General features: G+C 39.4%; 1 protein-coding gene across 1 annotated transcript in view; it reads right to left on the bottom strand.

Moving 5' to 3' along the window:
- Positions 1 to 26840, bottom strand: part of OPHN1 (oligophrenin 1) — a 597166-nt gene that overhangs the window by 274423 nt on the left and 295903 nt on the right. The window contains exons 7-10 of the mRNA XM_052663238.1: positions 23643 to 23747; positions 21180 to 21309; positions 18582 to 18685; positions 221 to 312 (exon numbers count right to left, since the gene is read on the bottom strand). Coding sequence (XP_052519198.1) covers positions 221 to 312; positions 18582 to 18685; positions 21180 to 21309; positions 23643 to 23747 — 431 coding nt within the window. The remainder of the gene's footprint in view (positions 1 to 220; positions 313 to 18581; positions 18686 to 21179; positions 21310 to 23642; positions 23748 to 26840) is intronic.

Below are 26840 nucleotides of genomic sequence, written 5' to 3'. Positions count from 1 at the left end.
CTACAGCAATTAAGGCAAAGCTGACTGAACCTTGAATAGAGAGAACCAGCTCTGGTCCAGCTCTAACAGCGATCCCTGGGAGGGGCAGCCAAAAGAGCCAAGAAAATGGTGTCATGAATAGTTTTGCTCATTTTTACCAAAAAGAGATGACAGATGAAAATAAAATGCCTACCCAGGCTCAGAAACTGGAACATGGGATGCTGCCAGTTCACATCCTTACCTTTCATTTGTTTCTATATCAAAACAGAATCTCTTATCGATAGACTCCGTCTTCCTTCTCACACAGTACTTCAGGGTTAAGTCCAAGGGCCCCTGAAATAACAGAAGGATTAACAGCCAGTTTGTAAAAAATACACAGAAGCTTCTTCTGCTTACTGCAGTGTCCTTAATGTCACTTGGAAGGCATCTGTTACAGCAGCAGGAACAATGTTTAGCCTCACTGAGGACCATGTCCCCTCAAAGGGTAATTGTAGCAAAGTGGCAGATGGTTTTTCTCTGTTCCAAAAATCAATGACTGAGTTCAGAAGAAACTGCTCAGGATAAACCAGTGTTCTTTTCCTAGTATGGTATATTAAATAGGAAACTCATAAGGGGGATGTAGGAGAAATGGGGTGTAAAATGGTATTAAGCATACAAAATAAAATTTCATGAGACTTCTAGGTAGGGAGATTAAACTGAGTAAGTGGTTTTCTGAAATGTCCCTTCCATTACAGCATCAGATAGAAGATAGGAGGAAAAACATTTTTGGTTCCCCACTTCCAGAACCATTAAGATGATGGGAATTACAAAAGCAGTCTCTCCAAAGATAGGGCAGGAGTAGGGAAAATAAGGATATCTGTGTGATAGTCAAGGTGGAATTTGGTATTTCATGTGTGCAGGACAATGTGTCCCATATTAGTCTTGTGGGCACTTAACAAGGCCATAGAAATCCATTGGGTTCACAGGTTGAGTGTGTGTTAAGTTGCTTCAGTCATGTTCAGCTCTTTACCACCCCATAGACTATAGCCTGCCATGCTCCTCTGTCCATGGGATTCTCCAGGCAAGAATACTGGAGTGGGTTGCCATGTCTTCCAGGGGACCTTCCTGACCCAGGGATTGAACCTGTGTTCCCTGTGGCTTCTGCACTGCAGGCAGATTATTTACCACTGAGCCATAACGGAAGCCCATATTAACAGATTAAAATTCCTCAAATCCCACCTAGTTCAGTTTACAACAGAGGCAATGTGGTATAGAAAAGAGAAGTAACATTTATTGATTACTAATACATGCCACATATTATGCTAGGTATTTTTAAACCACTTTTCTTCATAACAGCCCTCAGAGGGAAGTGAAGCTCAGAGAGGTAAAATGGCTCACCCAGTCATCCAAGTCGGTATAATAAAAATATCAATAAACTAAGAAGTTTAAAAGCTGGGGTCTTGTCTCAGTTATGACTTTTACTAGGTATGTGGCCCAAGGTAAATAATTTTTCCTCTCTGAATATAAACTTCATAATCAATTAAATGGGAATCATACTACCAACCTTGCTGTCTCAAATTCAGAAACACTGAATTTGTGTTTCTGCCCAAAGTGCCAAGTCTGTACCTAAGCACTATACTGTCCTAACTGGCCCATACAGTTGATCATCAAATAAATTTTCTCTCATTGTCACACTCAAGCCCTTTGCAGGTCTATCCTTTTTCTTGCTTCTGCACTATAGAAACACAACTCCATATTCATCTTTCAATCTGCCTTCTAAAACTCCAATACTTAGGATATCAAGCATTGTTAGCCTTGCAAGATAAGAGTAATTAACTACATCACGTGCTCACATTCCCTTTTTAAACTCTCAACTCCGTTAGATTTGGTGAGATGACATCACAGCTCAGGGTACAACATCCTGCCCACCACTCCAGGTTCACCTTCAACCACCCTCATCTAATTTATGATGTCCCATCAGTGTAAAAGTACTCCTGTTTCACACATGTATTATGCTCTTTCATGACTCCAACTTTGCATATATTGTTTCCTCCACCCAAAATGACTTTATCTATAGTCTTTGACTGACAAACTCTTACTTGTGCTACAACCTGCAGTTCAGCTTTCATTTCCTCAAAAATCTTTCCCCAATATATATATATATTGTCTGCTTTGTGTTTTCTGCATTGTATTCAAGCCTCTCTTTTCCATGTCTGATTCCCCTACTTGACTAAGAACTCAAGGATGTGGGCAGCGTCTTATTTATCTTTATATCTCTAGCACCTAGTAAAAAGTTAATGCTCAATAAATATTTATAAACTAGACTATCATCCTTGACATTTTTTTCTGATGAGAAAAATGATGGTGAGCAACCATAACTGATTTACTCAAGATCACAATTTACTAGGCCTTGGAACTAGGATTTCAGACTAGTTCTTGAAACAAGTGTGTCCAAGATGATGGAGTAGGAAGAACCTGAGCTTATCTCCTCCCATGGGTCCACCAAAATTACTGAGACAGACAGACCTCAGACCCTTTGCTGCAATGTTGCAATGCTTGCACATGGCCACACCACTCTTCCAGCAACAAAATACAAGCAAATTGTATGGGACTAAAAGTAACTGCATGCATGCCCAGTTGGGACAAATTATGGACAAAAGATACAAAGAGACAAAAAAAACCCTGCCTCTTTTGAAGAGCCTGGAGCAAAAGCAGGGGGATGGGAGCAAAAGCAGAGTATTGTGCAAGCCCCCTACACATACCACCACCTATGGTGTGGGCAAAACACCTGTTACCCCTCTGCTCCAACCCGTGGACACACTTCTACACTCACCCCTAAAAGAAACAGCCTTGCCCTGCTTTGGGAGGTGATCAAGAAAGGGAACTTGTTGTCTGTTCTTACTGCCCCTGCTACATCAGGAGCCACAATAAAGCCTTGCCTGAACTTCTTGTCTGGCCTGTAGTCAATTTCTATTGATTGGGGAAGGCCAAGAACCCTGTTCGGTAACATTACCACTATTTACAGAGCAACAGTCAATGGTGAGAATGACCTGAAGACTAGCAGGAAAGATCTCCTACAATTACAGATATAAGGAAAGAATCACAACTAGATAGGTAGGAGGGGCGTATGCATAGTATAGTCAAGGCCCACACCTCTAAACAGGTGATCTGCAAATAAGAGGATAGTAACAATTGTAGAGTTTATCCCCAAGGAGCAAGGGGTTTGATCCCCATATTAGATTCCTAGTCAAGGGGTCCTGAACCTAGAAGACAAGGCCTCAGAACATATAGCTTTGAAAGCCAGCAGGGCTTGCTTTAAGGAGAGCCAGAGTTGTACAGGAAATAGGTATTCTATACTTAAAGGTTGCACAGAAAATCTCACATGCTCTGAGAACCAGGACAAAAGCAAGGTGGAAGGTGCCTGGGTCATATTGACCTGCTGATAGTAGAGAGCCATACAGAGACATGAGACAAGTGGAACTCACCCTGGGGACATAGAAGCTGGAGGCAACCATTCTGAGGTGCTAATTCTACCATGAGGAAAAAGATGCTAGAAGGCACCATTTTGGAATCCGCCCTGTAGCTTATTAATGTTGGACATGGCCCTATCCACCAGCCAGTTGGCATGCCTGGTGTGGATATAGCCACATCCACCAGCAGGCTAGAGGCAGCAATAGGTCCCCCTGGACTACCCAGACACTCCAGGACCCAGCCCCACCCACCAATAAGCTGGCATGAGCCCCAAGGAACTCGTTTACTCTGCAGCAGACAGATAACAGCCCTAGAACATATTGGGCCCCAACACTGCCAACCAATGTGCTACTTTGAGATACATCATGTCCTACAAACAGCTTACCCAAGATCCAGACCCACCAAACAACAGGCTGATACCAAGCCCCAGGCCCCAGCTTGATCCAGCAGCAGCTTGACAACCATTCTGGGACACTTTCTTTAGGCCTCACAAGAAGCCAACCAGTGCCCAGCTAAGCCCACCAGTGGGCCAGGACCAGGACACAGCCTAAACTACCAAGGGGCATTAACCAGTAACAGGGCTCCTTGGGCCCCACCACCAAATGCAATAGAACTCAGACTGGCCCATCAGCAGGAAGCAGCTTCAGCAGTAGATAAACAATCAGGTGGAGGGGATCAGCCCATGCTCACCAGTGTGCCCACAACAGTACAGTTCAGTTCAGTCACTCAGTCGTGTCCGACTCTTTGCGACCCCGTGAATCACAGCATGCCAGGCCTCCCTGTCCGTCACCATCTCCCGGAGTTCACTCAGTCTCATGACCATCGAGTCAGTGACGCCATCCAGCCATCTCATCCTCTGTCGTCCCCTTCTCCTCCTGCCCCCAACCCCTCCCAGCATCAGAGTCTTTTCCAATAAGTCAACTCTTCACATGAGGTGGCCAAAGTACTGGTAGGCCCCACCAAAAGAAGGGGCATATTTTTATATATAAAACATTCTATTCAAAAGCTTGCTGCAGAATATATATTCTTTTCAAATATACAGGAGCCATTTTCAAGGCTAGATCACAAGCTAAGGCACAAAACAAGTGTCAGTAAATTAAAAGAGATAGAAATCACACTAAGTATCTTTTCTAATCACAACATTATGACTAGAAATCAACTAAAGGAAAAAAACTGCAAAAAACATAAATATATAGAGGATAAACAGTTGAACAACCAAAAGGATCACTGAAGAAATCAAAGAAGAAATCAAAAATATCTAGAGACAAAATAACAATGAAAACACAACAATCCAAGTTTTATGGAATGCAGCAAAAGCAATTCAAAAATTGAATGTTATAGCAATATAAGCCTAACTCATAAAACAAGAAAAATCTCAAACAACCTAACCTTACACATAAAGTAACAAGAGAAAGAATAAACAAAAGCCAGTCACTACAAGAAAAGAAATCATAAGCTAGAGCAGAAAAAAATGAAATATAGACAAAAATTAAGAAAAAACAGAAAAGATTAATGAAACTAAGAGCTAGTTGAAAATATGAACAATATTGATAAATATTTCCTCAGAGTCATCAAGGAAAAAACAGAGCCCAAATCAATAAAATCAGAAATAAAAAAGGAGAAGTTACAACCAACAACACAAAAGTATATCAGATCATAAGAGATTACTAACGCCACTCACATACCAAAAAAATGGACAACCAAGGAGAAATGCCTATGAATAAATGTACAATCTTCCAAAATGAAATAAAAAAGAAATAGATATGCAAACAGGCCAATTACCAGTAATGAAACTGAATCAGTAATTTTAAAAAAATCCCAGCATACAAAAGTTCACAACCAGATGGCTTCACAGGTGAATTCCATCAATCATTTAAAGAAGATTAACACCTATTCTTTTCAAACCATTTCCAAAAATTCAGTGGTAATACATTTCCAAACTCATTCTAAAAGGCCAAAACCAGACAAAGATACTACAAAAACAGAAAATTGCACACTAATATCACTGATGCACATAAATGAAAATATCCTCGACAAAACTTTGGCAAATCCAATTTAACATTAAAAAGTTTGTACACCATGATCAACTAGGATTTATCCCAAGAATGCAAAGATGGGTCAATATCTGCAAATGAATCAATGTGATACAACACAGTAATAAACTGAAGACTAAAAATCATGTGATCACCTCAATAGGTGCAAAAGGAACTTTTTTCAAAATGTGACATCCATTATGATAAAATAAATTCTTAATAAAGTTGATACGCAGGGAACATACCTCAACATACCTTTATTATTAAAACCCAAATATGATGAGGCCAAAACTAACATCAGTCAATGGTGAAAAGCTAAAAGCATCTTCTTCAAGAGCAGGAAAAAGACACGGATACCAACTCTTGCTACTATTAGTGAACATATTGGAATTCTAGTCGACAGCAATCAGAGAAGAAAAAATAAAATAAAATAAACCAAATCCCAACTGGAAAAGAAGAAATAAAGTGCGAGTATTTGTGGATGACATATCACAAATACAAAATCCTAAAGAAATCACCAAAAACCTATTAGAACTCATCAATGAATTTAGTAAAGTTGCATGATACAAAATTAAAATACAAAAAAGTTCTGAAACAATAAATACTGGAGAGGGTGTGAAGAAAAGGGAAACTTTTTCAGGAAACTTTTACAGGAAACTGTATCAATGTAAATTGATACAGCCACTATGGTAAACAGAATGGAGTTTCCTTAAAAAGGGCAGAATAAACCTACCATATGATCCAACAATTCCACTACTGGACTTACACCCAGAGAAAATTATGAAGGAAAAAGACACAGGTACCCCAATGTTCATTGCAACACTATTTATAATACCTAGGACATGGAAGGAACTTAGATGCCCATCGACAAGTGAATGGATAAAGAAGCAGTGGTATATATACACAATGGAATATTACTCAGGCATAGAAACGAACACATTTGACTCAGTTCTAATGAGGTGGATGAATCTAAAGCCTATTATAGAGAGTAAAGTAAGTCAGAAAAAGAAAAAAAACTACTGTAAATTAATGAATGTATGTGGAATCTAGAAAGATAGCACTGATGAAACTATTTGCAGGGTACCAACGGGGACTGCAGCCATGAAATTAAAAGACGCTTACTCCTTGGAAGAAAAGTTATGACCAACCTAGATAGTATATTCAAAAGCAGAGACATTACTTTGCCGACTAAGGTCCATCTAGTCAAGGCTATGGTTTTTCCTGTGGTCATGTATGGATGTGAGAGTTAGACTGTGAAGAAGGCTGAGCGCCGACGAATTGATGTGTTTGAACTGTGGTGTTGGAGAAGACTCTTGAGGGTCCCTTGGACTGCAAGGAGATCCAACCAGTCCATTCTGAAGGAGGTCAACACTGGGATTTCTTTGGAAGGAATGATGCTAAAGCTGAAGCTCCAGTACTTTGGCCACCTCATGCGAAGAGTTGACTCATTGGAAAAGACTCTGATGCTGGGAGGGATTGCGGGGCAGGAGAAGAAGGGGATGACCGAGGATGAGATGGCTGGATGGCATCACGGACTCGATGGACGTGAGCCTGAGTGAACTCCGGGAGATGGTGACGGACAGGGAGGCCTAGAGTGCTGCGATTCATGGGGTCGCAAAGAGTCGGACACGACTGAGTGACTGAACTGAACTGAATGGAGACACAGACAAAGGAACAGACTTGAGGACACAGGGGAGGAAGGAGAGAATGCGACAAATGGAGAGAGAAGCATGGAAACATATACGCTACCATATGTTAAATAGACCAGTTCAGTTCAGTCACTCAGTCCTGTCTGACTCTGCGACCCCATGGACTCCAGCACACCAGGCTTCCCTGTCCATCACCAATTCTTGGAGTTTACTCAAACTCATCTGCATAGAGTCAGTAATGCCATTCAACCATACCATTCTCTGTTGTCCTCTTCTCCTCCTGCCTTCAATGTTTCCCAGCATCAGGGTCCTTTCCAATGATTCAGTTCCTCGCATCAGGTGGCCAAAGGATTGTAGATTCAGCTTCAAAATCATTCCTTCCAATGAATATTCAAGACTGATTTCTGTTAGGATGGACTGGTTGGATCTCCTTGCTGACCAAGGGACTCTCAAGAGTCCTCTCCAATACCACAATTCCAAAGCATCAATTCTTCAGCACTGAGTTTTCTTTATACTCCAACTCTCATATACATACATGACTACTGGAAAAACCATAGATTTGGCTAGATGTACCTTTGTTGGCAAAGTAACATCTCTGTATTTTAATAAGCTGTCTAGGTTAGTCATAGCTTTTCTTCCAAGGAACAAGCGTATTCTAATTTCATGGCTGCAGTCACCATCTGCAGTGATTTTGGAGCCTGAAAGAATAAAGTCTGTCACTGTTTCCACTGTTTCCCCATCTATCTGCCATGAAGTGATGGGACCAGATGCCAAGATCTTAGTTTTCTGAATGTTGAGTTTTAAGCCAACTTTTTATTCTCCTCTTTCATCATGAGGATCTTTAGTTCTTCTTTGTTTTCTGCCATAAGTGTGGTGTCATCTGAGCTTATTGATATTTCTCCTGGCAATCTTGATTCCAGCATGTGCTTCATCCAGCACAGCACTTCGCATGATGTACTCTGCATATAAGTTAAATAATTGAGGTGACAATATACAGCCTTGACGTACTCCTTTCCTGATTTGGAACCAGTCTCTGGTGCCACGTCCAGTTCTAACTGTTGCTTCTAGACCTGCATACAGATTTCTCAAGAGGCAGGTCATGTGGTCTGGTATTTCCATCTGTTTAACAATTTTCCATAGTTTGTTGTGATCCACACAGTCAAAGGCTTTGGCATAGTCAATAAAGCAGAAGTAGATGTTTTTCTGGAACTCTTGTGCTTTTTCAATTATCCAACGGATGTTGGCAATTTGATTTCTGGTTCCTTTAACTTTTAAAAATCCACCTTGAATATCTGGAAGTTCATGGTTCACGTATTGTTGAAGACTGGCTTGGAAAATTTTCACTATTTCTTTGCTAACATGTGAAAAGAGTGAAATTGTCCAGTAGTTTGAGCATTCTTTGGCATTGCCTTTCTTTGGGATTGGAATGAAAACTGACCTTTTCCAGTCCTGTGGCCACTGTTGAGTTTTCCAAATTTGCTGACATATTAAATGTAGCACTTTCACAGCATCATCTTTTAGGATTTGTAATAGCTCAACTGAAATTCCATCACCTCTACCAGCTTTGTTCACAGTGATGCTTCCTAAGGCCCACTTCACTTCATATTCCAGGATGTTTGGCTCTAGGTGAGTGATCACACCACTGTGGTTATCTGGGTCATGATGATTTTTTTTTGTATAGTTCTTCTATGTATTCTTGCCACCTCTTAAAATTTCTGCTTCTGTTAGGTCCATACAATTTCTGTCCTATATTGTGCACATCTTTGCATGAAATATTCCCTTGGTATCTCTAATTTTCTTGACGAGATTTCTAGTCTTTCTCATTCTATTGTTTTCCTCTATTTCTTTGCATGATCACTGAGGAAGGCTTTCTTTGGGACTCTGCATTCAAAGGGGTATATCGTTCCTTTTCTCCTTTGCCTTTCACCTCTCTTCTCAGCCATTTGTAAGGCCGCCTCAGTTAACAATTTCACCTTTTTGCATTTCTTTTTCTTGAGGATGGTCTTGATCACTGCCTCCTTACAATGTCAGGAACCTCTGTCCATATTTCTTCAGGCACATTGTCTATCAGAACTAATCCCTCGAATCTATTTGTCACTTCCACTGTATAATCATAAGGAATTTGATTTAGGTCATTCCTGAATGGTCTAGTGGTTTTCTCTACTTTCTGTGATTTAAGTCTGAATTTAGCAATAAGGAATCCATGGTCTGAGCCACAGTCAGCTCCCGGTCTTGTTTTGCTGACTGTATAGAGTTTCTCCATCTTTGGCTACAAAGAATATAATCAATCTGTCTTTGGTATTGACCATATGGTGATGTCCAGGTGTACAGTCTTCTCTTGTGTTGTTGGAAGAGGGTGTTTTTTATGACCAATGTGTTCTTTTTGCAAAATTCTGTTAGCCTTTGCCCTGCTTCATTTTGTATTCCAAGACCAAATATTTCTGTTTTCCAGGTATCTCTTGACTTCCTACTTTTGCATTCCAGTCCCCTATAATGAAAAGGACATCTTTTGGGGGGTGTTAGTTCTATAAGGTCTTATAAAATAGATTGCCAGTGGGAATTTGCTGTATGATTCAGTGACCCCAAATGGGTGCTCTGTGATAACCTAGAGGGTTGGGATGGGGTGGAAGCTGGGAGGGAGGTTCAAAAGTGAGGGAACATACGTATACCTATGGGTGATTCATGTTGATGTATGGCAGAAACCAACATAAAATTGTAAAGCAATTATCCTTCGATTAAAAAGAAATAATTTAAAATGAAATCTGTGGCATTTATGCACACTGAAAACAAACTGTCAGAAAGAGAAACTAATAAAACAATTTACAATCACATAAAAAAGACTATAAAAACCTAGAGATAATCTAAGGAGGTAAAATACCTGTACTCAGAGAAGTGTAAAGCACTAATGAAAGGAACTGAAGATGATACAAACAAATGGAAAGATACTCCATACTCGTGGATTAGAAGAATTAGTATTATTAAAATGACCATACTATCCAAGATAATTTACAGATTGTATGTAATCACTATCAAAATAGCAATGCCATTTTTCACATAACTAAAACAAGTAATTCTAAAATTTGTATGTACATGCAAAGACCTTGAATAGCAAAAACAATTTTGAGAAGGAATAACAAAGCTGAAGTTAACATACTCCCTGATTTCAAGCTATACTATAAAGATAAATGGCAACCCACTACAGTATTCCAGACAGGTAGAGGAGCCTGGTGGGCTACAGTACATGGGGATGCAAAGGGCTGAACACAAATGAGCAACTAAGAATGCATGCAGAATAATCGAAACAGTATTTTATTGGCACAAAAACAGACACAAAAATCAATGCAACAGAACACAGAGAACAGAAAGGAACCCACACTTATACGGTCCAATTATTCTGTGACAAAGAATGCAAGAATATACAATGGGAAATATTCTCTTTAGTAAATGGTGTTGGGAACCTGGACAGCTACATGCAAAATAATTAAACTGGACTATTTTTCACACTGAAAACAAAATTAAATGCAAAATGAATTAAAGACTCAGGTGGAGAATTTGAGCGCATAAAAATCCTAGAAGAAAACATAAGCAGTTCTCTTTGACATTGGGCTTTAGCAATATTTTTTGTTTTGTTAATTAATTAATTTATTTTAATTGCAGGCTAATTATTTACAATAATTAGTGGTTTTTGCCATACCTTGACATGAATCAGCCATGGGTATACATGTGTTCCCCATCCTGACTCTCCCTCCCACCTCCCTCCCTATCCCATCCCTTAGGGTCATCCCAGTTTTTTGTTTTTTTTTTTTTTTCTAATCTTCTCAGGAAAAAGTAACAACAGCAAAAATAAACAAATGGGACTTCCTCAACCTAAAAAGCTTTTGCAAGGCAAAGGAAACTATCAACAAAATGAAAAAGCCACCTTCTGAATGGAAGACAATATTTGTAAATGATATACCTGATAAAGGGTAAATATGTAAAATATACAGGAAACTCATAAAATTCAAAATCAAAGAAAATATTAAAGAGTGCACAAGGGAGCTAAGTTTTTTGAAACAAACAAACAAACAAACAAATGGCCAACAGGAACATTAAAAGATGTTCAGTTTCACTAATCATTGGGTGAATGAGCTTTCACCAGAATCAGCTTTCACCTCACATCTGTCTGAATCACTATCATCAAAAGGAACACAAATAACTCAATTAAAAGGGCAGAGGGATAGAACAAGTGAAAGAAGGGCTTGCTCTAATCTGCTAAGAAGCTATGTTTTTGTTGTTCAGTCACTCACATATCCAACTCTTTGCAACCCATGGACTGCAGCACACTAGGCTTCCCTGTCCTTCATTACCTCCTGGATTTAACTCAAACTCACGTCCACTGAGTCAATGATGCCATCGAAATATCTCATCCACTGTCACCCCATTCTCCTATTTTCAATATTTCCCAGCATCAGGGTCTTTTCAATTGAGTTGACTCTTCCCGTCAGGTGGCCAAAGTACTGGAGCTTCAGCTGCAGCATCAGTCCTTTGAATGAATATTCAGAGTTGATTCTTTAAGGACTGACTGCTTTGATCTCTTTGAATTCCAAGAGACTCTTAAGAGTCTTCACAAGCAACACAGTTTGAAATCATAAAACTCAGTTTTCAGCCTTCTTTATCGTTCAACTCTCACATCTGTACACAACCATTGGAAAAACCATAGCTTTGACTATAGGGACCTTTGCCAGCAAATAAATGTCTCAGCTTTTTAATATGCTGTCTCAGTTCAATTGAGTTCAGTAGCTCAATCATGTCTGACTCTTTTTGACCCCATGGACTACAACATGCAGGCTTCCCTGTCCACCACCAATTCCCAGAGCTTACTCAAACTCATGTCCATGAAGTCGGTGGTGCTATCCAACTATCTCATCCCGTCTACCTCTTCTCTTTCCGCCTTCAATACTTCCCAGCACTAGGGTCCTTTACAATGAGTCAGTTCTTCACATCAGACGGTCAAAATATTGGAGTTTCAGCTTCAGCATTAATCCTTTCAATGAATATACAGGACTGATTTCCTTTAGGATGGACTTGTTGGATCTCCTTGCAGTCCAAGAGACTCTCTCCACCACCACAGTTCAAAAGCATCGATTCTTCAGCTCTCAGCTTTCTTTATAGTCCAACTCTCACATGTATCCATGACTACTGGAAAAACCATAACTTTGACTAGATGGATTTTTGTTGGCAAAGTAATGTCTCTGCTTTTTAATATGCTGTCTAGGTTGATCATAGCTTTTCTATCAAGAAGCAAGGGTCTCTTAATTTCATGGCTGCAGTCACCATCTGCAGTGATTTTGCAGCCCCCCAAAATAAAGTTTGTCACTGTTTCTGGTGTTTCCCAATCTATTTGCCATAAAGTGATAGGACCAGATGCCATGATCTTAGTTTTTGTAACGTTGAATTTTAAGCAAACTTTTCCACTCTCCTCTCACTTTCCTCAAGACGCTCTTTAGTTCTCTACCTTCAGCCATAAGGGCAGTGTCATCTGAATATCTGAGGGTCTTGATATTTCTCCTGGCAAACTTGATTCCACCTTGTACTTCATCCAGCCCAGCATTTCGTATGGTGTACTCTGCACATAAATAAGCAGGGTGATATTATATGGCCTTGACATACTCCTTTCCCGATTTGGAACCAGTCAGCTCTTCCGTGTCCCATTCTACTGTACTTCTTAACCTGCATACAGATTTCTCAGGAGGCAGGTCAGTTGGTCTGGTATTCCCATCTCTTGAAGAATTTTCCACTGTTTGTTGTGATCCACACAGTCAAAGGATTAGGCAGAGTCAATAAAGCAGAAGCAGATGGTTTTTTGAAACTCTCTTGCTTTTTTGATGGTCCAGTGGATATTGGCAATTTAATCTCTGGTTCCTCTACCTTTTCTAATTCAGCTTGAACATACGGAAGTTCACAGATCACGTATTATTGAAGCCTGGCTTGGATAATTTTAAGCATTACTTTGCTAGCATGTGAGATGAGTGCAGTCATATAGTAGACTGAACATTCTTTGGCATTGCCTTTCTTTGGGATTGGAAAGAAAACTGACCTTTTCCAGTCCTGTGGCCACTGCTGAGTTTTCCACATTTGCTGGCATATTGAGTGCAGCACTTTCACAGCATCATCTTTTAGTATTTGAAATAAATATAGAACACTGAAAGATGAACTCCCTAGGTCAGTACATGCCCAATATGCTACTGGAGATCTGTAGAGAAATAACTTCAGAAAGAATGAAGAGACAGAGCCAAAGCAAAACAACACCCAGATGTGGATGTGACTGATGATAGAAGTAAAGTCCGAGGCTGTAAAGAGCAATATTGAATAGGAATCTGGAATGTTAGATCCATGAATTAAAGCAAATTGGAAGACGTTAAACAGGAGATGGCAAAAGTGAACACTGACATTTTAGGAATCAGTGAACTAAAATGGACTGGAATGGGTAAATTTAACTCAGATGATCATTATATCTACTATTGTGGGCAAGAATCCCTTAGAAGAAATGGAGTAGCCATCACAGTCAACAAAAGAATACAAAATGCAGTACTTGGATGCAATCTCAAAAATGACAGAATGATCTCTGTTCGTTTCCAAGGCAAACCATTCAATATCACAGTAATTCAAGTCTATACCCCGACCAGTTAATGCTGAAGAAGCTGAAGTTGAAGAGTTCCATGAAGACCTACAAGACCTTCTAGAACTAACACCCAAAAAAAGATGTTCTTTTCATTATAGAGGACTGGAATGCAAAAGTAGGAAGTCAAGAGACACCTGGAGAACAGGCAAATTTGGTCTTGGAGTACAAAACGAAGCAGGGCAAAGGCTAATAGAGTTTTGCCAAGAGAACACACTGGTCACAGCAAATACCCTCTTCCAACAACAGGAGAGAAGACTCTACACATGGACCTCACCAGATGGTCAATTTCAAAATCAGATAGATTATGTTCTTTATAGCCAAAGATGGAGAAGCTCTATACAATCAGCAAAAACAAGACCAATAGCTAACTGTGGCTCAGATCATGGATTCCTTATTGCCAAATTCAGACTTAAATTGAAGAAAGTTTGGAAAACTACTAGACCATTCAGGAATGACCTAAATATAATCCTTTACAACTATACAGTGGAAGTGACAAATAGATTCAAGGGATTAGATCTGATAGACAGAGTGCCTGAAGAACTAAGGACAGAGGTTTGTGACATTGTATAGGAGGCAGTGATCAAGACCATCCCCAAGAAAAAAAAAATGCAAAAAGGCAAAATGGTTGTCTGAGGATGCCTTACAAATAGCTAAGAAAAGTAGTGAAAGGCAAAGGAGAAAAGAAACGATATACCCATTTGAATGCAGAGTTCCAAAGAATAGCACGAAGGATAAGAAAGCCTTCCTCAGTGATCAATGCAAAGAAACAGAGGAAAACAATAGAATGGGAAAACTAGAGATCTCTTTAGAAGAAAATTAGAACATTTCATGCAAAGATGTGCACAATAAAGGAGAGAAATTGTATGGACCTAACAGTGGTGAAGGCAACGGCACCCAACTCCAATATTCTTGCCTGGAAAATCCCATGGACGGAGGAGCTTGGTGGGCTACAGTCCATGGGGTCGCTAAAAGTCGGACTGGACTGAGCGACTTCACTTTCACTTTTCACTTTCATGCATTGGAGAAGGAAATGGCAACCCACTCCAGTGTTCTTGCCTGGAGAATCCCAGGGACACAGAAGCCCGGTGGGCTGCCATCTATGGGGTTGCACAGAGTCGGACACAACTGAAGCGACTTAGCAGCAGCAACAGTGGAGAAGGAAATGGCAACCCACTCCAGTATTCTTGCCTGGAGAATCCCATGGATGGAGGAGCTTGGTGGGCTACAGTTCACGGGTTACAAAGAGTTGGACACAACTGAGCGACTTCACTTTCACTCTCTAACAGAAACAGAAGATATTAAGACGAGGTGGCAAGAATACACAGAAAAACTATGCAAAAAACTATCTGAGTCTTCATGACCCAGATAACCACAGTGGTGTGATCACTCACCTAGAGCCAGACATACTGGAATGCGAAGTCAAGTGGGCCTTAGGAAGCATCACTATGAACAAAGCTAGTAGAGGTGATGGAATTCCAGTTGAGCTATTTCAAATCCTAAAACACGATGCTGTGAAAGTGCTGCCCTCAATATGTCAGCAAATATGTTGTCTAGCTTTTCTTCCAAGGAGTAAGTGTGTTTTAATTTCTTGGCTGCAGTCACCATCCACAGTGATTTTTGAGCCCAAGGTAATAAAGTCTGTCACTGTTTCTATTGTTTGCCCATCTATTTGCCATGAAATGATAGGACCAGATTCCATGATCTTTGTTTTTTGAATGTTGAGTTTTAACCTAGCTTTTTCACTCTACTTTTTCTCCTTCATCAAGAGGCTGTTTAGTTCCTCTTCACTTTCTGCCATTATGGTGGTGTCATCTGCCTATCTGAGGTCATTGATATTTCTCCAGTATATGTTGATTCCAGCTTGTGCTTCATCCAGCCCAGCATTTCACATGATGTGCTTCAGCAGAGAAACCTTGACATACTCCTTTCCCAATTTTAAACCAGTCTGTTGTTCCATGTCCAGTTCTAACTCTTGCTGCTTTACCTGCATACAGTTTTCTCAGGAGGCAGGTAAGGTGGTCTGGTATTCCCATCTCTATAAGGATTTTCCAGTTTGCTGTGATTCACACAAAGGCTTTAGTGTATTCAATGAAGCAGTTGTTTTTCTGGAATCTCTTTGCTTTTTCTATGTTTTTCTGGGATCACTTTGCTTTTTCTATGATACGGTGGTTGTTGGCAATTTGATCTTTCATTCCTCTGCCCTTGCTACACCCAGCTTATACAACTGGAAGTTCTCAATTAATGTATTGCTGGAGCCTGGCTTGAAGGATTTTGAGCATTACCTTGCTAGCATGTGAAATGAGTACAACGTTGAGGTAATTTGAACATTCATTGCTACTATCCTTTTTTGGGACTGGAATGAAAACTGACCTTTCCAGTCCTGTGGCCACTGCTGAGTTTTCCAAATTTGGTGGCATATTGAGTGTAGCACTTTAACAGCATCATCTTTTAGGACTTGAAATAGCTCAGCTGGATTTCCATCACCTCCACTAGCTTTGTTGGTAGTAATGATTCTGAAGGTGTACTTGACTTCACACTCCAGGTAGGCTGGCTCTAGGTGAATGACCACACAATTGCGGTTGTCTAGGTCATTAAGACCTTTTTTTTTTGTATAGTTCTTCTGTGCAGTCTTGCCACCTCTTGTTAATATCTTTTGCTTCTCTTAGGTCCATACCATTTCTCTCCTTTATTATGCCCATCTTTCATGAAATGTTCCCTTGGCATCTCTAGTTATGGACAGAATTTCATAGCATTGCATAGGAGGCAGTCAACAAAACCATCCTCAAGAAAAAAAATGCAGAAAGGCAAAATGCTTGTCTTCAGAGACCTTATAAATAGCTGAGAATAGAAGGGAAGTGAAAGGCAAAGGAGAAAAGGAAAAATATACCCATCTCAATGGAGAGTTCCAAGGAATAGCACAAAGAGATAAGAAAGCCTTTTTAAGTGAACAGTGCAAAGAAATAGAGGAAAACAATCGAATGGGAAAGACTAGAGACCTCTTTTAAAAAATCAGATATACCAAGGGAATATTACATGCAAAAATGGGCACAATAAAGGGCAGAAAATGTATGCACCTAACAGAAGCAGAAGATATTAAGAAACTATGAAAGTAGTATTAATATCTGCTGCCTGTGGCTTGATCTTTGTTGTAGGACCTAAGAAAGCAATTTTGAAGTCCAAGGTTTGGAAAGTAATATGTGTAGAAAAAGAGAAGGAAGAGATTACAGGTTGCTTAAAAGCATTTGTTAGTCAGATATTAATACTTAAGCTAACTTCTCACAGAAAAGGAACAAATTCTATGTGACAACACACCTTACTGGAACCACATTTAAAAATTCTTCAGCAATTGGCAGACCAGAAACTAAAGAGTACCGAAGTCATGAATGAGCAACTTGACCTACATATAAACATGGGTGAAGACTGTGAAAACCCCATTTGGTATGCTCTGTGAGAGGTGCATCCCATGTCTAAACCACATTCAAAGTAGAATCCCAAAATTTCTTGTTAATGACAAAAAAAGAAAAGCAGTTTTCCTCTAAGAGTTTTATAGTTTCTCACCTTACATTTAGGTCTTAAAATCCATTTTGAGTTTACTTTTGTGTTTGGTGTTAGAAATTTTTCTAGTTTCATTCTTTTGCATATAATTGGCCAGTTTTCTCAGTACCACTTGCTGAAGAGACTGTCTCTGTCCATTGTATATTTTTATCTCCTTTGCCATAGATAAAGTGTCTTTAGGTACGTGGATTTATCTCTGGACTTTTTATTTTGTTCCATTGATCCATAATTCTGTCTTTGTGCCAGAACCATACTGTCTTGTTGACTGTAGCTTTGTAGTATAGTCCTATGAACAAGCCACACAAGAGCGATCTTCCATGGAAATCACCAGCAATGGCCCCAAAAGTCTCCAAATTTCTGCCTATGGAAATTGGGTCTTCATGCATCACAACTTTCAATGCTAACAAGTAAACTTTGTTTCATTTTGTAAACAATTTGTAAATAATGGAAAATTTTATAAATTATGCCCTAAGGCCCTGTCTGAAAGACAGTTAAAGTGATATTACTTTTAGAATATGAATAGTCAGTCTATTAGCTTTTATCTTAAGAAACCTTCAGGGTTCTATGTATGTATGTTCCCAAAACCCCTACAAAGATAGGAAAAAGTGAGATGACAGACTAAATTTTTTAGCTGGGTGGTCATATATGAAATAGTATAGAATTTATAATATAATATAAATAGTATCAAATTCCTCCTCATGATAGTAAGTGAACTATCATGTCAGTGTGTCAAACTCACCTTGCCATTTTGGGGAGTAGAGGAAAGTCTGGAGGCCTTTCCAGAAGAATTAAGTGCTTAAAGATATTTGAGCATTGCATAAAATGTAGTATATAGGTTGTTTCAAATTTAGATGACAGAATACTCCTTTAAAAAAGGAATTTTGGAAAATGCTTCTTTTTAAACACTATTTAAAAGAATCCATAGTAGAGCCTTCTTAAAAGCAAGTAATACTCTCCTTCAATTTATCCATATTTTTTTGTAAATTTTCTTTGTACAATGAGATAGACACTTGTAAAAATGATCTAAAAGAGTAAAGGCACTTTCTGAAGGCCTGAAATCATTAACAGAGATTCTTCACTCAACTGAGTAGTATCTGGGCCAATGCAAACTTAGGCCAAGGAAAACATATGAAGACATGGGTTCATGTGACAGTGGTAGACTCAATTCTTTGACATGAAGTCAATATATATATTCTTTTCTGAGATTCAGTCACAGATGCATTTCAAAAAAATGTGGCCCATAAAAGAACTGACCTGCTGCTTAGCACCTGGCTTCTGATCCATAGGCGTCATAGTGAACGTTTTGGTCTCTTTCTCATATTGGCAGTAGTATTTCACCCAGGATATTCCCAAAGCCCCTACAAAGACAGGCAACAGTGAGATGATAGAATAAGTATTTTGGCTGCATGGTCAGTTTACCTGGAAGACAGAACCTGTGCACAGTTTACTTTTCATGGTCATGATCCAGATCTAGTCCTACCATTCCCCTGAGCTCCAGCTATGCAGTACCACCAGCCTACTACACATATGGTTATTGTAATCCTCATCAACTACTTTCCACATCTATTCTGGCTTGCTCCAAACCACTCTCCTTACTGTGTTCCCTGTGAATGCTCCCATTATACATTTTATTGTATGAGCTAGGAACATCTGTAATCTTCTGCTTTTTCTTCCCTATAACCTGCCCTATTTGATTGGTGGTAGGGTTCTGCTCATTCTACTCCCTACATGTCTTTTTTCACTCCTTTTATAGCTGAATTCATTCAAGACTCTATTTCTGATGTTTGGCAAAAAAAAAATGTTTTATAAGATATTCCAAGAAAAACAAAAATTCACTATTTCTCCAATTAATGATTTCAGTGGCCTTCTCTGATCACTCCTTTCTAGCCTATTTTCTACTCTTTTGTTAAAGAATATTTTAAAAGTATATATCTCTATTTATATCATTCCTCTTATTATAAACCACCTATGGATTTCCCATTCTCTCCAAATTCCTTAGGTTGGCTCACAAAGCCTTTTATAATGTGATTGTATTTAGCTTTTCAACTTGGCTTTTGCCCCCTTCACCTCTATGCCCCTGACTCATTGAATTACATTCAGTTATCAAATAAATAGTTTGGGGATATAATTGATAGACCAAGTTCAGGACATATTTAATAGTGAACAGGGCACTATTAATAATTGTATATGGACAACAAGTATAAACCAGGACTCTTCCTGGATAACCAAGACCCTACAAATATAACACACTCTCACATACCTCTGTGCCTTGACTCATGCAATGGTATACACCTGGAATTTTCTTTGCCTTTTTTTACCTGTCAAACTCCCACTCTTAATTCACATTTCAGTTCATATATCACTTCCTCAGTGAAGCCCATAGATATATTCTCCAAATGCAATGCTCAACACACTTCATTATAATTCTTAATATACTTGTGTCTTCATTAGACCGTAAACTTCTTGAGGTCAAAAACTAAGTTTGATCCATTTTTTGTACCCCCAATGCATTACACATTGTCTGGCAAAAAGGATTTTTGGTAAACATACATTCAACTGAGTAGGAATGTCATATCCATTTTAAAATTTAAAAAACTGGGGAATAGAAAGATCACATAGTTAGTTGATATTAGAGTCAAGACAACATACACATTACTCTGCCCCTTGTATAACACAGCAGTGGTTCTCAACTAGGAGCAGTTTTGCCTCCCAGAGGACATTTGGCAATGCCAAGAGACATCTTAGGTTATCGAAGTTTAGAAGTACTATCAGAATAAAGTGGGGAGAGGCTACAGATGCTTCAAAACAGCCTATAACGCATAGGATGACCTCTTAAAACAGAGAATTACCCAACCTGAAATGTCAATAGCACTGAGATTGAGAGATCTTGCAATGGAGGGGTGAAGAACTGAACCTGACAAATAGAACACACCTTTGAAAATCATCAAAGTGGACTGCTCTAAGGGAGGAAAAGTATGATAATACCAATGCTGAAATACCATGGTTTGTGAATTTCAGTGGGTTTTGCCACTGGTAACCTCTGAATAGTCTCTTCTACCTACTCACTAGGTCAGAGACTGAAGTCACAGGCTTTGGAGACATTTTATCACAGTTCAAAAGGAAATCAAATAGCACGTACAGGTTTACATAACATTAGGAGGCAGAAAAGCTTAAACCTCTGAAATATTCAGTAACTGAATAAGATAACCCATTTCCCTTAGTTAGTAATGAACAACTGTGTTGTTCACTGAAATCACAATGGTTGGGTAGTGCTTTAAAGGCAACCTTGTGATCCTAAGGTAATGGAAGGTATAGGGTACAGTTGTAGGAGCATAGGTTTTGGCATTTCAAAAACCTGACTTTACACTTAGCCTTATTACTTGATAGTTAGGTGACTTTCAGTTAGTGATCTCTCTAAGCCTCCATGGCTTCATGTGAATATGGGTATGGTAAAGTGTTCTCAAAGGTTACATGAAGTAGTATATTTAAAGCACTTAACACCATGCCTAGCACATAATAGGTATAATAAATATTATTTTATGCCTCCTCTCTCCTACCTTCCTTTTAGTCTAAGTCAGAGTCATTGAAAGCATTAAGCCATTAACAACCCTCATTTTGAATCTCAGAGAAAATCTTAAGTCTTATCATCCCACAGCCTTTGTAATACACATCCTTAACCTCCCCCTTTAATTTCGCCCTCCTTTTTATTTTCTCTGTTCTCATGCTGGTTTCCAAAGAGGTATAGCTGGAAGGGGTCTATGAACTATATGGGTGCCTGGAGTTTGGAGAGGCCAAGTGGCAGTGTGTATCAGCCTACTTAAACCCAGTGGCTATCCCTGTATTCCTACACACATTTCTCTTGCGTATAGAGATAGCCTTCAATGGTTGGCTGTCCTGGAAGTTTGCATGTCTGTGGAGCTTCTTTCATCCTTTTCTTAAGTTCTTCCATCTCTTCTCGGGTACTGGAGAAATGATTTCTTGTCTGTCAAGATATTATCATAATCATTATCATCAGGACCATCATCATTAATAAGCATTCAATGATCAGAGACTTCGTGCAGAGTTTTCTCAGCTTTTATCATGTGCTACAACATAGCAAAAAACAAGTGTTGAGTGGCATAGTAACTAGAAAACAATTTAGTGTAGCTTAACAGTACTAAAGGGTAAAAGGGAGAGAGAAATGTAAATAACAATGTACCTGGGAGACATTTTCTAATGGAAATCACAAAAGCTTCCAAGAAATAAAAGCTCTAAGAATTCTGAGCTTCACACTAACTCTGCCTTACAAAAAGGAAGGCTATAAAAAAGGTTCCTTAGGATAATATTATCATGGCAACTTCTACATTCTACCTCAGGTAAAGTTACTGATTACTTGACACTGAATCAAATCCTGGCCATTAGAATAAAGGCTATGAGAGTGTGCTCTCTTTGAACATAGGTCAACAGAAAACCTATGTTTTCATGCTCATGAAAAAGAAAAGCTAATATTAAGAAGTAGTATGTTTAAAAGTACATTACTAAAAAACAATGGCAAAACACAGTTTGAAATGTGTGTATCAGAATCACTAGAGATAAGTCTTTAGTGTTTAGTCTCAAGATTGTCACATGATGTCATTGAAAAAGGTGATGTGGGCTGTCCTACCTAGTTGAACTCACTCTGTAGATTATCTTGTGAGTTTGATATATATATATATGAAAGTGAAAGTGAAGTCTCTCAGTCGTGTCTGACTCTGAGACCCCGTGGACTGTGGCCTACCAGGCTCCTCCATCCATGGGATTCTCCAGGCAAGAATACTGGAGTGGGTTGCCATTTCCTTCTCCAGGGGATCTTCCCAACCCAGGGATCGAACCCAGGTCTCCCACATTGGAGGCAGACACTTTAACCTCTGAGTCACCAGGGAAGCCATATATATGTGTGTGTGTGTGTGTGTGTGTGTGTGTGTGTGTGTGTGTGTGTGTGTGTGTGTGTGTATATATATATATTAATAAAGACCAATATATATGTATATATATATGCAAATATTTGTTGCTAAACTCAGACTTTTCAAGTTATGTTTGGAGGAAGATTAAGTAACTGACCTAGTTATAGAAATATTTTGTAAATCAGAAGAAGATAGGAATTCTAACATTCTGGTGAAAGAGAGTACCCAGAAAGAAACAAGTGTAAGTCAGGAGTCTCCTAAACAACAAATTGTTTTCATCCAAAAATTCATCTATAAATTTTATGCAATGTAACAGGTCCAAAATCACTACCTCAATGGTGCCTTCTTTTACTGTATCAGACAATTATTCTATACTCTGTGCTTTTTTAACTTTTTTGGTCTTAACTCTATTTTAGCACTTTTCATAAGTAATCATGCTGTATCTCTGTTTATCTCTCTAAGCTCTGAGACTGAATAATCCCTGAAGACAAAAGCTAACGTGCCTCATTATGGTATGTTCAGTGCATTTTACAATGCCTGACACAAAGCATTCATTATATACCTACTGCTAAGTCACTTCAGTCGTGTCCGACTCTGTGCAACCCCATAGATGGCAGCAAACCAGGTTCCCCCGTCCCTGGGATTCTCCAGGCAAGAACACTGGAGTGGGTTGCCATTTCCTTCTCCAATGCATGAAAGTGAAAAGTGAAAGTGAAGTCGCTCAGTCATATCTGACTCTTAGCGACCCCATGGACTGCAGCCTACGAGGCTCCTCCGTCCATGGGATTTTCCAGGCAAGAGTACTGGAGTGGGGAGCCATTGCCTTCTCTGCATAAGTAACTGTTAAATGTGGGTTAAATAACTGAATGAGAAAAATGACATGCGACAAGGAAGGGAAGGCTGTGCCTATGCTCATCTATAAGGGACAGCATGGGAAAGAAGTTTGAAATAATCTTTCAAGATAATTTAATTATATTAATGTAATGAGAAAAGAAATGAGAAAAGGAAGGGAGGAATGGGCATTCATATTAATAAAACCTACAAAGAGAGTATCTTGACTAACTAGCATAAGACCTGACCTGTACTTAAATAAGCCCATAGATGGGTTCTAATCTGGGAGAGATATAGCAAATTAGCAACATTTAATAAATATTGGCTAGATAGATGTGTTAGTGGGTGGAAGGGTGGGTTTGAACAACAGTCTCAAAGATAAAGAATGGTTGAAACTGGAAGAGTAAAAACAATCTATTACACTAAAATATTTGTGATCCACACCAGTTGGTCCTCACAAATTAGCTGGGATATAATAACCTAAAATTCCAAAGTCAAGATATTGAGAGTGAAATCCAACTGTAATGCAAAGACTGGTGAAGAAACCCACATGCAAACTCACATTCTGTAAACTGAGCTGAAGCTGTTGTTTATACGGGAGGAAATCCTGTGTTAGTTCCACAGTCAAGCTGTTGGAAATGAAGAGGCTATGAAGAAAGGCCAAGACCTAGAGAAAATGTATAAAAATAACTTTATCACCACCATCTTCTCATTAATCAAATAAAGGGAAATAAGATACACAAAAAAGAAACTTCACAGTGTTTAACCAGTATAGTGTCAAAAGCGTAATGCAAACACAAATAGGTCTACACATAGCTATTCTTTCAATTAGGTTAAACATTCACACTGGACTCAAATCCAGAAAGTAAGAACTACTAACAAATTTATTCAACAATACCCTTTTCAGATAGCATATGAAACCAATCAAAATGTGGACAGGATGAACATAATGTGGGAATAGCTGTATTTATATCTTCAGGACTGGCACAGAGTAAGTACTCATAAATACATGCATGTTCAGTCACTTCAGTAGTGTTGGATTCTTTGTGATCCCATGGACTGTAGTCTGCAAGCTCCTCTGTCCATGGGATTGTGCAAGCAAGAATACTGGAGTGGGTTGCCATTCCCTCCTCCAGGGGATCTTCCAGACCCAAGGATTGAACAACTGTCTCCTGCATCTCCAGCACTGCAGGCAGATTAATGCTGAGCCACTGAGGAAGGAGACTCAAATATTTGTTGATAAAAACAATAAGTAAAAATGGAAAAATGATCATAATGAACAATATCATAATGCTAAAATATCCAAGGATCTCTTTTTGAAAAACAATCTTTAAACTAGAAACGTATTGGGGAGGGGGTGGGACATTGCAGAAGACACAGATATGATCAATAAACTATATTTTTAATGTTTCAAATGTTCACTCCAATAAAAATCAAATATATACAAACAACAGAAAAGAAATTCATCTGTGAAATACAAACATATTAAAAATCAGTGCTAAATGCAGGCAATACTAAAGTGCAATGTGTGTGTGTGTGTGTGTGTGTGTGTGTGTGTGTGTGTGTGTGTGTCTGTGTGTGTGTTGGTTGCTCAGTTGTGTCAGACTCTTTGCGACCACATAGGCTGGGGACTGCCAGGCTCCTCTGTCCATGGGATTTCCGAGGCAAGAATACTGGACTGAGTTGCCCTTCCCTTCTCCAGGGGATCTTCCTGATCTAGGGATAAAACCCAGGTCTCCTGCACTGTAGGAGGACTCTTTACCATCTGAGCCACCAGGGAGTAAAGTGTAAGAGGAAGTAGTAAAAACTGCTCTATTCTTTTTGAAGAAAGCTGAGCACCAAAGAATTGATGCTTTTGAACTGTGGTGTTGGAGAAGACTCTTGAGAGTCCCTTGGACTGCAAGGAGATCCAACCAGTCCATCCTAAAGGAGATCAGTCCTGGGTGTTCATTGGAAGGACTGATGGTAAAGCTGAAACTCCAACACTTTGGCCACCTCATGCGAAGAGTTGACTCATTGGAAAAGACTCTGATGCTGGGAGGGATTGGGGGCAGGAGGAGAAGGGGATGACAGAGGATGAGATGGCTGGATGGCATCACCGACTTGATGGACATGAGTTTGGGTGAGCTCCAGGAGTTGGTGATGAACAGGGGGGCTTGGCGTGCTGCAATTCATGGGGTCACAAAGAGTCAGACACAGCTGAGTGACTGAAGTGAACTGAATTCTTTTTAGAAAGTAAACAACAAAGCACATATAAATATGCACTTATATACTATATGCATACATCTATATGTGAGTATTAATATATATGTTCAGTTCAGTTCAGTGGTTCAGTCATGTCCAACTCTTTGCGACCTCGTGGAATGCAGCACACCAGGCCTCCCTGTCCATCACAAACTCAAACTCATATCCATCAAGTCGGTGATGCCATCTCATCCTCTGTCATCCCCTTCTCCTCCTGCCTTTAATCTTTCCCAGCATCAGGGTCTTTTCCAATGAGTCAATTCTTCACATCAGGTAACCAAAGTATTAGAGTTTCAGCTTCAGCATAAGTTCTTCCAATGAATATTCAGGACTGATTTCCTTTAGGATTGACTTATTGGAACTCCTTTCAGTCCAAGGGACTCTCAAGAAACTTCTCTTCACAGTTCAAAAGCATCAATTCTTCGGCGCTCAGCTTTCTTCACAGTCCAACTCTTACATCCATACATGACTATTGGAAAAAACCATACCTTTGGCTAGATGGACTTCTGTTGGCAAAGTAATGTCTCTGCTTTTTAATATTCTGTCTAGGTTGGTTATAGCTTTTCTTCCAAGGAGCAAGTGTCTTTTATTTTCATGGCTGAAGTCACCATATACAGTGATTTTGGAGCCCAGAAAAATAAAGTCTGACACTGTTTCCACTGTTTCCCCATCTATTTGCCATAAAGCAATGAGACTGGATGTCATAATCTTAGTTTTCTGAATGTTGAATTTTAAGCCAACTTTTTTACTTTCCTCTTTCACATTCATCAACAGGCTCTTTAGTTCTTCTTCACTTTCTGCCATAAGTGTGGTGTCATCTGCATATCTGAGGTTATTGATATTTATCCTGGCAATCTTGATTCCAGCCTGTGTTTCTTCCAGTCCAGCGTTTCTCATGATGTACTCTGCATATAAGTTAAATGAGCAGGGTGACAGTATACAGCCTTGGCATACTCCTTTCCTGATTTGGAACCAGTCTGTTGTTCCAAGTTCAGTTCTAACTGTTGCTTCTTGACCTGCACACAGATTTGCAGGGGGCAGGTCAGGTGGTCTGATATTCCCAACTCTTGAAGACTCTTCCACTTTCTTGTGATCCACACAGTCAAAGGCTTTGGCAGAGTCAATAAAGCAGAAGTAGATGTTTTTCTGAAACTCTCTCGCTTTTTTGATGATCCAACAGATGTTGGCCATGTGATCTCTGGTTTCTCTGCCTTTTCTAAATTCAGCTTGAACATCTGGAATTTCACGGTTCACATACTGTTGAAGCCTGGCTTTGAGAATTCTGAGCATTACTTTGCTAGCGTGTGAGATGAGTGCAATTGTGTGGTAGTTTGAACATTCTTTGGCATTGGCTTTCTTTGGGATTGGAATGAAAACCAGCCTTTTCCAGCCCTGTGGCCACTGCTGTGTTTTCCAAATTTGCCAAATATACATATACATAACCACAAACTATGGGCTTCCCTGGTAGCTCAGATGGTAAAGAATCCGACTGCAGTGTGGGAGACCCAAGTTTGAT

Source organism: Budorcas taxicolor, chromosome X (assembly GCF_023091745.1).
Source record: "Budorcas taxicolor isolate Tak-1 chromosome X, Takin1.1, whole genome shotgun sequence".
In the NCBI taxonomy this organism is placed as follows: domain Eukaryota; kingdom Metazoa; phylum Chordata; class Mammalia; order Artiodactyla; family Bovidae; genus Budorcas; species Budorcas taxicolor.
This window is presented reverse-complemented; position numbering and strand designations above follow the sequence as displayed.